General features: G+C 35.1%; 2 protein-coding genes across 4 annotated transcripts in view; both read right to left on the bottom strand.

The window, feature by feature from the left end:
* The window catches only part of sro (SDR family oxidoreductase shroud), a 7451-nt gene extending 6133 nt beyond the window's left edge, over positions 1-1318 (bottom strand). Inside the window, exons 1-2 of one of the 3 annotated variants that reach the window (XM_018518956.1) lie at positions 1185-1318; positions 447-813 (exon numbers count right to left, since the gene is read on the bottom strand). In XM_018518956.1, coding sequence (XP_018374458.1) covers positions 447-606 — 160 coding nt within the window. In that variant the 5' untranslated portion in view covers positions 607-813; positions 1185-1318. The remainder of the gene's footprint in view (positions 1-446; positions 814-1184) is intronic. The other 2 variants (XM_018518957.1, XM_018518958.1) reach the window with 2 other exon arrangements.
* Positions 1319-2212: 894 nt separating this feature from the next.
* On the bottom strand, positions 2213-3963 carry LOC108768509 (zinc finger protein-like 1). The gene is made up of 3 exons (XM_018518954.1): positions 3567-3963; positions 3110-3415; positions 2213-3016 (listed from the first exon to the last, which is right to left on the bottom strand). The coding sequence occupies exons 1-3, from the start codon at positions 3666-3668 to the stop codon at positions 2462-2464; spliced, it is 963 nt and encodes a 320-aa protein (XP_018374456.1). The 5' UTR covers positions 3669-3963; the 3' UTR covers positions 2213-2461.
* Between the last annotated feature and the right edge of the window lie 8258 nt (positions 3964-12221).

The raw sequence follows: 12221 nt of genomic DNA, 5'->3' as shown, positions 1-12221 counted from the left end.
CTCTCTCTCTCTCTCTCTCTCTCTCTCTCTCTCTCTCTCTCTCTCTCTTTCTGCCGGCAACATGAATTTTAACTCTTCCACCAGCAATAAGAGTCTTCTAGAAGCAGAGCTTTTTTGTTTCAAACTATATAAGAAAATCTAAAAAATTCTAGTACACCGCAAAGTCTTTAACAACGAGTCTCTATCATAATCATAGAAATCGGATTATATATTTTACTTATTTTTGACAGATTCAAATTTATTTACGCGAAAATTCACAATCGAAATATCGATGATACCTTTTAAAGTTGTTAGCGAAGGTTTAAATCTAAAGGAGACACAATGTTTCTTAAAATCAGATATAATATCTAGAAAAGATTGAAGACATCAAGGAATACATTTGATTTCGATTCAATCGAGTCAATGAACGGAAAAAATGAGCAAAGCAAGCAGATGGATCTTCTTACCTAGTAAAATCATCGAAAGCGTCACTGCCTTACGCGTGTGTCCGGCATCCGCAAGATATGCAATATTGCATGAAATTGTTGTTCCAATTTGTAATGCTATTGAATGTTTTCTCCACCACGCTGCCCATCCGCTACCATACACTTCTTTCATCGAATTCATGTTTAAATTATGTGAACACTCACTACAATTATGCTTGTCGTCCGATATACAAGTATTAGCTTCCCAAACAATACAAAGTCTAAAATTGTGACATAAGACGTCTTTAAGTTGTCTTTTAGACACAAACAACGTCTTATGACGCGATTTTAGACACTTTTTGTTGTCTAGGTTAAACGATTTATGTACAAACCGGTCTCTGACTGCTTGCTATGGATTTAAATATCGTCACACTTAAGTGACTAGTAAAGTAAAATATGCAACTGAATAACAAAAACTTCAACTTACATAGCTTATTAGCGTCAATATTATTAAATTGCTTATCAATTTAATTTGTGATATATTATTGTCACAGTTCGGTGTATGATTGCGTTTTAAGACTGAAAATGATTCCGACGCGCAGATTGTAAAACTGAATACGTGTATAAATTTATATCGAAATATTATTTCTAGATCCAACTCAAATTGATAAGATTTTCGTTATTCAGTTGTAAAAAATATACTTGTGTTTTTAAAGCGTAAATTTTGTTGACGATTATACTGAATAAATACTCAAAATAACTGTGTATATTCACACGTACGATCGGTTCTTGTACTCGCCACGTCCGTTGAAACGAGGAGAATGATCCTGCACGATCGTTCTGACTTGCCTAACCAGCCTCTCTACAACGTTAAGAAATGTGACCCGATCCACCCGACTCACGTAACGCCCGTCATCATGTATTCCCGTTGATTTTCGATGCGGAATAAGCAATAAAGTATTCAGAATAAAACGCAATTTCCCAAGTTTGGTCGCTTAAAAATGTTTCAGTATCAAAATATTCAATTTCGATTTATTGGAATGTTAATTATGTATCCCTCGTCATCAGAGGATCAATTAATTATTTAGTAAATTAATATTGTAATATGGCCATGGAGACTTAATATTCAGTTATCGAACGTTTATCGAGGCATGGATAAACGTATTAAACTCTTACATTTTTTATTTGATATAACAAAAGATAACTTGAGCAAAATCTTGTAACAAAATCCGTTTTAAGAAAAAATATTACACGCAGTTTGGAAAAAAAAGATGGATAAATCCATGTTGCGTGTATGGTTGTGTTGTAAGTATTTTAATATTTCATGAGTTGTTTATAAGGATTGAATAGTCTCATTTGAATTTCATTATTCCACACTACACAGGAAAAAGCATATCGAGTCGTATGTTTTTTTCTTTACGCTTGTAAAGTTTGGAGATATATCAAACTTTGTTGCTTTCTTTCAAAAAGTCCCAGCTTTGATAAAAAATATTCTTACATGAAGGTCTAGCCGAAAAAAATTAACTATTTCGCGTTGCAATAAAAAATCATTACATAAAAAATAATTAATAATTCATAAAATACAAAATTATATATATATATATATGTGACAAACTAACGATTAAATAACGTCACATAAAAATTAGATAAAAGATTAAAATACCTTAAATACTAAATTATTATACAGATGTAAAATATCACATGCAAAATAGTTCCAAGTTCCTCAATCTTAACATATGGATCTAAACATATGGATAAGAAAACAAGTTTTTAATACGATAGTTTTCTTATATTTTCATAGATTATAAATCGATAAGCCTTTACAGGTTTAAATGTACAATTTCGATGCGAGATATAATTTACATAAAAATTAACAAATATTACATACACTAACTTATATGATATGTCCTACTGTCTCAAAAAATTGTGCTTTTTCACAAATTCTAATTGCATTTCAATTATATATTTGCGATTGTCACGCCTCTTGCATTTCCCAAGATTGTTTCATCCATTTCTTATAACAGGCTGATGATTGTTGCATCATTGCTCGTAATATATTAAATTACAGACTTCTCCCCAAATTTCAGATTAGGATTCGCTATTACGTTGAAACTCGGATCACCATCGGTCGCCATTCTGCCCAGCCACGAAAAGAGCAAAATAATTCCAACGAAGAATAATATACCAATGACAATCAATACTGCATATCTTTTATATATAGATCCTGCAGTTTTTCGTCGTACTGGTGCTCTTGATATCAGTTTCCACCATCTTCGGAACCATTCTATGGCTGACTTGCGTTGGTATTTGTTCTCATCGTGATCAAAGGACATGTCCTTTGGATCATCGTAAGCTTCACATACTTTTCTAGACGCTGGAGTGGATAATCCCAGAGCCGAATCAATATTCACGACCGAATAAGGTGGACCCAGCTTCTGATTGTTTGCATGTACATTGCTGACAATGGAATTTGAATTTATAGTACTGCTTGTACGAGACACAGCCACTGTAGGCGACGATGGTATAGCAGCTGTGTGATTTTGGAATAAAGAATTCTCCACAGTTATCGAAGAAAGTTCCTGTTCTGGTTTTTGTTCTCTGTCTTCACTTAGCTGCAATAAAACAATGATTAATTGATAAAAGACAACAAATTTGGCATTAATAGAAAACACTTGTGACAAGTGAAATAATATAGTTATAAGTACCAATGGTAAACCAAGACCAGCCCGAGCCCAATTAACAGTGGCCAATTTCTCCCTCAGAACATCTGCGACTGGAGATACCAGCTTTGATTGTGGAAATATACACACTCTACACGTGGGACAAGTGTATCCCGCTGGTGCAGTAGTTGCTGGCAAATCTCTGGCATATCGATCCAAGCATATCCAATGAAACATGTGATAGCACGTTAATCTTATACAATCTCCATCGCTCAATTTGTCCGAACAAAGCGTACAAATTGGATTGTAATCATGATCATGAAGCCACAATAAATACGACTGCACTATACACTGTAAAAAACACAAAATCAGTAACACTAGATATGTATATCACGCATCGTTATGATGAACCGTTTGACACTGCACGAAGGAACGAGTGTCAAAGATATCTACAGATTTTTTTTTGTGTTACATGTTAAAAATACAATCGGGAAGAAAATACCTTCGGGTGACCCGTGACCATGCAGTGTTCGCATACATTGACACGATGTTCAAAACAAAATTGATTCGTTACTCTTCTTTTCGGACACTTGCACAGACCCATGTTACAATGTCGTGCGACGAGAGAATCGAAACGACGTTGGAACGCGGCCGAAGAGTCCGATTCAACACAACAATACTGACTTTATTTATTTTATTAAGCCTCGCTGCCCTCGCTGCGTGACATATCGGAAATTCGTGATAATATCACTGTTTTATTTTCATTGCCCACCATACCTTATCATCGGCCACGTCGTCTGACAATTCTCATAACCGGGCCATATCGGAATTATTGAAAATAGCCAATAGACCAAATATTCTACCGTTTGTCCACCAATCGTAATGGTCATCGTATCGTGTTATACTGGTTATACGAGAAATATCACATAATAAAGAATAAAGTGATAAAATACAATGCGTTGGATGAAATATCTGTTGAATTGAGTAAAAATATGAACCGAAAATTAATGTGATATGAAATAGATTTAAACATAATTTTTTAATCTGCGTCATTCGGCAATGTATTGGCTGCGTTCAGCAGAAAAAGCAGCTTTGCGACTATTGTAAAATTCTTCAACATGATTGGTTTATACATTTAGATCCAATGAGGAACTAAGAGCAAGACCAATCATATTGAAGAATTTTACACAGTTGCAAAGCTGCTTTCTCTGCTAAACGCAACCATTGGCTGCGTTCAGCAGAACCATAGACTTATAAGATAGACGGAGCGTTCATACGAGAGGAGTTGAAGACAACATTGAAGGACAGCTTTATTCCAGACATAGTTGTTTCCCTCTTTCACAGTGAGCGGTGGGGGACTAATTAGCTTGAGCGTAAGGTCACAACCATAGACTTATATAAATAGACTGCGCAGCTCAACGGGCCGGCTGTCGTCTGGACTAGAGAGAGAAAGCATGAGTGGCCGGAGCTTTGTCTCTTTCTAATGGTGGGAATGGTGGGGGACTCGGCAAGAACTGAGGGAGAGAAGGCTTCCCCACCTAGCTTAACCTCTAAGCAGTAAGCACCCTACACACAACTGAAGTACATACTGCAGCCTGTTTATTTCGATGTCCACGGTAGCCGCGTGGACGTAGCCTACGATATTGTTATTTTAAGTAAAATAACGAAGTAATTGAAGAAAAATGGTTTCTGATTGTTGTGTATGTAAAGTGTCCCAAGGAGTTATTGATAATGTATCGTTTCACAGGTAAATAAAATGTAATTGTATTATGTTTACACGAAAAATATATACATAAGTGTTAATATGAATAATTGTTTAGTTTCCCTAAAAACGACGAACGAAGAGAGCAGTGGCTGAAATCTGTGAACATGACAGTTTCTAAAAAAAGTTGTGTTTGTAGTCAGCATTTTCGCGAAACAGATTTCATATACAAAGTCGTTGGAGATAGTGTGCGTCGATTTTTAAAACAAACAGCATGCCCAACATTATCACTTGATAATAATTCTATAAGGTAAGAAATAAATAGGCACAATTCCTTTAACTTATTTTGGTATTATGAACAAAACGTGTAATATATAAAAATATATTTCAGAGTGGCCGACACAGGAGATATTTGTAAATCAGTGTCAGAGGATAATCAAAATAAAAACTCTTGTGAGATCATGTGTAATGAAAATGTAAACAGTTGTATATCCGAAACTGAATCTACCAGTAATGAAAAAATTAATGAAACAACAAAAAGGTTCGTTAAGTTATTTTTTTACAAAATAAGTTTTTCTTAAAAAGAAATATAATTGTATACTATTGCAGGAAAAATTCTGAGGAATTAAATTTTGATACAAAGAGAGTGTGTAATCCTCGGTACATGGGAGATCTTCGTAAAGAACATTTTATGTCAGAGTCAGTTTATTTTATTGTAAAAAAATACTATGACGAAACTCAAAAGAAATTAAATACCTTACACCAAAAAGTTAATCGACTGCAGAAGAAATTTAATACTATGGAAGAATTAACAAAACATTTAAAAAGTATTGGACTTTTATCTGATGAAACAGAAGAAGCTTTACAGGTAGGCCCTGAAGGTCATGCATAAATAGCGACGTATTTCGTAAATTACATTCAAATAATAACTATTTACTGAAATTACAAAGTAAATTAGAAAGTAAATTACAAAGTAAAGTAAGTGATTTTTATATCTTATGAATTATATATAATAAGAATTGTATATCTTGTGAATTGTATAAATATGAATTGTATAATATTATGATTTGGTATGTGGAAATGTATTTTAATTAAATATCTTTTACTTTAAAATCAGTCTTTTTTAAAATATACCTCAACCTTATTTATTAGTTACCTAGTCTATTTTATTATCTTTTTACATAACATTTCAGAAACAAATTACACCTGCCCTTATGGAAATGTTCAAGAAATGCTTAACAAACAAGATAACGCCAGAATATTCAACCGAACTAAAAAAGTTTGCTTGCACATTACTTTTTTATTCCACACCCGCTTACAAATTCATACGAGAATCCTTCAACAATACTTTGCCGCATCCTCAAACTGTCAGAAGATGGTTTTCGAAAGTAAATTTCAGTCCAGGAATAAACAAGTCTATCTTAATAAATATTAAAAACATGATAGAATCAGAACGTTCGAAAGATAAAGAGTTGCAATTTGGCATGCAAGTAGACGAAATGTCGTTAAAAAAAGAAATTGAATTCAAACACGGTGAATGGTACGGCTTAGTTGATATTGGTGGATCGAATAACACTGACAAAAGTGAAGATGCTTCCTACGCACTTGTATTCATGCTAGTGTGTCTTAACGGGCATTTCAAAATACCAATAGCGTACTACTTCGTGAGAAGCTTAAGTGGAGAAGCAAGAGCTAATATTTTAAAAGAACTATTGATTACACTTCATGAAAATGGCATAAGTGACGTACGTTCCATAACATTTGACGGAGCTGCTACAAATTCGGCAATGGTATCTTACTTAGGTGCAAATATCAAGAGCATTAACGAAGATTGTTTTTTCGAACATCCCGGGACGCAAGAACCAGTTTATGTTCCAGACGCGTGTCATGCTTTAAAGCTTGTCCGAAATACTTTTCATAAATTTTTAATTTACGACCGTGAAAATAATGTTATTCGCTGGAGTCATTTACTCAACTTGGTTGAAATTCAAGAACGAGAGGAATTTCATCCAGCAACAAAAATACGTCGTCGTCACGTATGTTTCCAAAACGAAAAAATGAAGGTGAAGTTGGCCGCTCAAGTCCTTAGTGAGTCTGTAGCCAAAGCTCTATTGTATATGGAAAAAAGGCTTCCTAATCAATTTAGTGGCGCTAGTTCAACTTCAATTTTTTGTCAAACTTTTAATGATTGCTTTGATATTCTGAACTCCCGTCGTCCATGCGGTAAAAACGTTTTTCAAAAGGCAATAACACGTGAAAATATTGTCGAGTTGGAAAAAAAAGTATTCGATTTTATTGAGTACATTAAATCTCTTCGCATATTAGAAGGCAATACAATTAAACCTATACTAGAGAGCTCGCGAAAGATTGGTTTTTTAGGTATCATCGTTGGCATGCAAAGTGTACTTAAAATATCTAATTATTTATTCACAAACAATTTAATAACATACGTGCTGACATACAAATTTTCGCAAGATCATCTTGAAACATTTTTTTCGAGTATACGGAAAATGGGTGGATTTTGCAATAATCCGACCTGTTACCAATTTAAAAGCAGTTACAAAAAATTAGTATCCCACGTAAATGACATTAACGTCAGTAATGCAAACTGTATTCCACAAGACGATACAAGCATTTTACAAATAAAAAAACAAAAGGAAGAGATGGATTTGCAAAATTTGCTTAATGCAGCATGTGATCATGATTATGACGGAATGAAAGGATGGGCTTGGAATGAATATCGTTTAGACATCGTGACGTATATTGCCGGATTTATTGTTAAAACTTTACAAAAAACCAATCACTGCAAAATGTGTTTAGATACCTTACAAAGTAAAGAAAAGAAATGCGAATTAATTAATTTAAAAAATAGAAAGTTTAACAAATTTAACGATGAAAGGCATATTTCTGGATTAATCTTTCCGAGTGAAGATGTAATTATTGTTTGTAAAATAGCTGAACAAGTTCTTAGAAATACTAATAACGTATTTGCTAAAAATAAAATTTTAGATTTTTTAATAATTACTGCTAGAAAACAAATTTTACCATTGCATCTTTTTAAACAATTAGATTTAGCTGTCAGTAAACGCGTTTTGTCTGATCATAAATTTGAGTTGATTAATCAAATACTAAAAAAATATTTCACTATTCGATTACAACATAAAAGTAAAAGTTTACGAGACACAATACCGAGGATACGTACACATTTTAATAGACTTGTTGTATTTAAAAATCAATAAAATAATACCACGTAATTATTATTTACTTTGCACCATTACTTTGTGGGAAATCGTTTGCACAGATGCACTGCTTAGAGGTTAAGCTAAGTGGGGAAGCCTTCTCTCCCTCAGTTCTTGCCGAGTCCCCCACCATTACCACCATTAGAAAGAGACAAAGCTCCGGCCACTCATGCTTTCTCTCTCTAGTCCAGACGACAGCCGGTCCGTTGAGCTGCGCAGTCTATTTATATAAGTCTATGGTCACAACTCTCGAACGTCTATTTTTATTGCTCTCGGCCACTTCCCGGCCTGCCGCGGCGACCAATCATTTCACTACTAGAAAAGAAAAGAACTACTCCGCGACTGTTTCTTTCTCTTTCAATCACATCTTCAGCTTCTCTCGTATGAATGCTCCGTCTATCTATCTTATAAGTCTATGAGCAGAATACAACTGTTTTGCAACCGTTTTATGATTCTCTGCTGGAATTGGACCATTCCTCTCGATCTAAAAGTATAACCCAATCAGCGCGAAGAAAACTTCCAACAGTTGCAAAATAAACGTTCTGCTGAACGCAGCCATTACTTATAAATTTATCGCAAACCTGGTAAACCTGTTTTCTTCATCTCGCAAAGAAAAATCATAAAAAAGAGAGAAAATGATTTTCAATCGCTGTCTCTTTAAATGAGAGAGAGAGAGAGAGAGAGAGAGACAGAGGCTGCGTTTGGGAACGCGCTATCAACACTATTTGTGTCATATGCTGGATTCACACTGCATCCGATGTGCGTTATACAACACTCTGCAACCAATCAGAAAACAGGATTCCGATGAATTTTGCTTCGTATCATCGGAATCCTGTTTTCTGATTGGTTGCAGAGTGTTGTATAACGCACATCGGATGCAGTGTGAATCCAGCAATAGGCCTAGGGTGCGTTCCGTTTCTCGCATGATGCGCATAATGCATCGTTTACCCTTGTTGCTCACCAAACGTTAAACAAGGACAATGGATGCATCATGCACATCATGCGCGATACGGAACGCACCACTAGTTTACATCGTGCAATTGATACGCGTACTATAATAATTAGTAACTTTCTATTGAATTATCTTAATTTTAGCGTTATATGTAAACATATACATGATATGTTTATTTAATTAATTATTTCGATGCATATTTTATTAATTTAATACATTATTCTTCAAATACAAAGTACCGTATCACAAACATTATCATGAATAATTCAATCAATTGATTTCGGAGATGATATTCATCAGGAGACAAACGCATGGACACAATTAACCTGCAGACGGATATGGAAGGGCTTCCGAAGGCCTACCTCCTGATTATAGATAAATTATAAAAGCTCGAGTTGTTGTCACGTCTTGTCAGTCGGTATCGTTCGTACACAGTAATAAGTCCTTCTGACGAAACTTTTTATCACTTTACAATTTTTATTAATACTAGCTAATAATTAAAAAGTGACTCATTGTGTCTGATACCGACTGACCAACATATCAGGAACCGGTTCTTGAATTATAGCGTGTAAAAAATATTGTCCGTGGAGACATCACGCTTAAAAGCGTGTAAAAATTAACAAGTTAATTTTTAATAAATTGTAGTAATCATATACTACTCTCATATGTGCAGTTTTCGAGCAATAACTGTAGGAGGAAACCGATTCGCTTTTTAATAAGCAAATAAAAAATTATTGTAAAATTACACACACACACACACACACACACACACACACACACACACACACACACACACACACACACACACACACACACACGCACACACACACACACACACATATACAAGATGTCCCATTTTAAATGATCCAGCCAAATATCTCGAAAACTAAACCCAGTAGACAAAAATGTTTCAGACAAAAGTTGTTTGACTCGAAGGGGGACATAAGACGGTGCCATCGATTTGACCTTGGATAGTCTTCTGAAAGTCACGTGAAGGTCACCTTTAATTTTTTAAATAAAACCCTTTATTTCTCATTGCACATTCTGGGGTGATCCCGATTTACCACGTCTCGATTGGACACCACCAATCACAGCGACCGGTGCTTAGGAGCTTTGTAGTCTCAAGCGCTGTGAGTGGCTCATGTCCAATTGAGCAGTGTCCAACTGGGTGCCACCAGCACATTCTTACAGCTCATCTCGAGAGCTTTCCAGAACACTATAATTAAGTTACTTTTCGTTAAGTACTAGTTAAGTTATAACAGTGAAAAAGAATAAATATCATCTAAACTTTAGGGAATAAATATTAATATTTCTAAAAATGATGTTATTTATTTCTTTATGAATTAGAAGAAATAGGGTTCCTAATAAAGTAAACGGTTGTATGTGCTACGATTATCACTGTGTAATTACTTTACACAATTTAATATTTTAATAATAAATTTTTGTACGTTAAATTCATAAATATAAAAGTTATTATTTGTAAATGTAATAATTATTTATAATTATTTATTAATTATTCAGCGTTAATTTCTCAGCGTTAAGCCCATGACACATACAAGAACGTAAGGCCGTAACACGCAAGCAGTAAGTGAATTGACCAATCACAGTAGAGACCGTAAGGCCAGTAGCGAATCCAATGTTACGATTTCCTTACTGGTTACGTCTTACGGATTTACGTTTTTCTATGTGCTCCCGGCTATACGCGCGCGATCGGCGGCTCGGGCGTAGAGTCTGGAGCGGTAATGGGGGGACAGTAGGCGTCTCCTCAGAAATCTGGCCGAAAAGGGTAACTGATTCCGAGCGCTGAACATTATACTCACGCAACATTTTCTTAATCGGTCCATCCAACCGAGATTGATCCATAAGTCCGGATCTACAATAGGTGTTTTATGCCTTATGCCGTAAGAAACTGACCAATTACAGTCGAATCCGAAAAGAATAAGCGACTGTGATTCGCCCATTTCTTATGGCTTAAGGCTTAAAACCCTATTGTAGATCCGGGGTAATGGCTGATGGCAAAGAATGATCCGTAAATGCGTAAATTTGTCTTAGACTCAGTTTCACAACTAACGCTTAACTCTTAACCGAGGTTCAACTTATTTCTCATCTTTTTCCAATTCTAGAATTGAAAAGAGATAATGAATAAGTTGAACCTCGGTTAAGAGTTAACCGTCAGTTGTGAAACTGGACCTAAGTCGTCCAATATCAACCAGGATAATAAATCTATCGACTCTTACTTTATCTTGTAACTTAATGTACGCAAAATGCCGGATTATACTTTGAACGAAATTATTGATATTGTTCTGGTACTTGGAGAATGCCATAATAATTATCGACAAGCAGCGGTATTGTACCGTAATCAATTTCCTCATAGACGACATCCAAATCATTGTACGATTTCCAGACTTGTATTGCGTCAACGACAACGTCAACGTCAAAAACGACAAAGATGTCATATCAACGTACCAGAAAGGGTTCAACAGTACTTGCCGTATTGGGAATGATAGTTATTAATCCACGCGTGTCAACGAGGCAAATCGAAAGAGAATTAGGTATTCCGAAATGAACAAGTCACAGGATCTTGACCACTCATAACTTCCATCCTTACCATATCACTTTGACACAACAATTAACACTCAATGATTTTCAACAAAGACTAGAATTTTGTAGGTGGGCACAAATAATGTTAAATCGTGATCGAACATTTTTCAGATTTGTTTTATTTAATAACGAAGCAACTTTTCACGACATTGGACAATTAAATCGACATAATTCTCATTATTGGTCTGTTAAAAACCCACGTTGGTATAGAGAAGTTAATCATCAACATCGCTTGAGCCTCATTGTATGGTGTGGCATATTAAACGGAAACCTTATCGGCCCTTATTTCTTTGACGAAAATGTTAATGGTAATAATTATTTACACTTTCTACAACAAAGATTGCCGTCGTTGCTTGAAAATATTGATCTGGATACAAGACAACGTATGTTCTTTCAATAGGATGGTGCGCCTGCGCACTGGAGTAGAAGAGAGTTATAGCGTTTTCGATTGGGCAAAAGTTAGTGCGCACCAGTGCGCACTCAGTTCACACCAACACTGGACGAGTTCCATGGGTTGCACTGAATAGTGCAAGTTCAAAAGAATACGCCAAGATTTTCAGTGCAAAAACTGAAACTCATTTTTGTTCACTTTGAAGCAATGTTCAACAAAATGTTACAAAACCACAGTAAAAGATATTAAGAGTAGGGACAAGACCCCGTTTT

The sequence above is a fragment of the Trachymyrmex cornetzi genome, unplaced genomic scaffold (genome assembly GCF_001594075.2).
Source record: "Trachymyrmex cornetzi isolate Tcor2-1 unplaced genomic scaffold, Tcor1.1 scaffold802, whole genome shotgun sequence".
In the NCBI taxonomy this organism is placed as follows: domain Eukaryota; kingdom Metazoa; phylum Arthropoda; class Insecta; order Hymenoptera; family Formicidae; genus Trachymyrmex; species Trachymyrmex cornetzi.
This window is presented reverse-complemented; position numbering and strand designations above follow the sequence as displayed.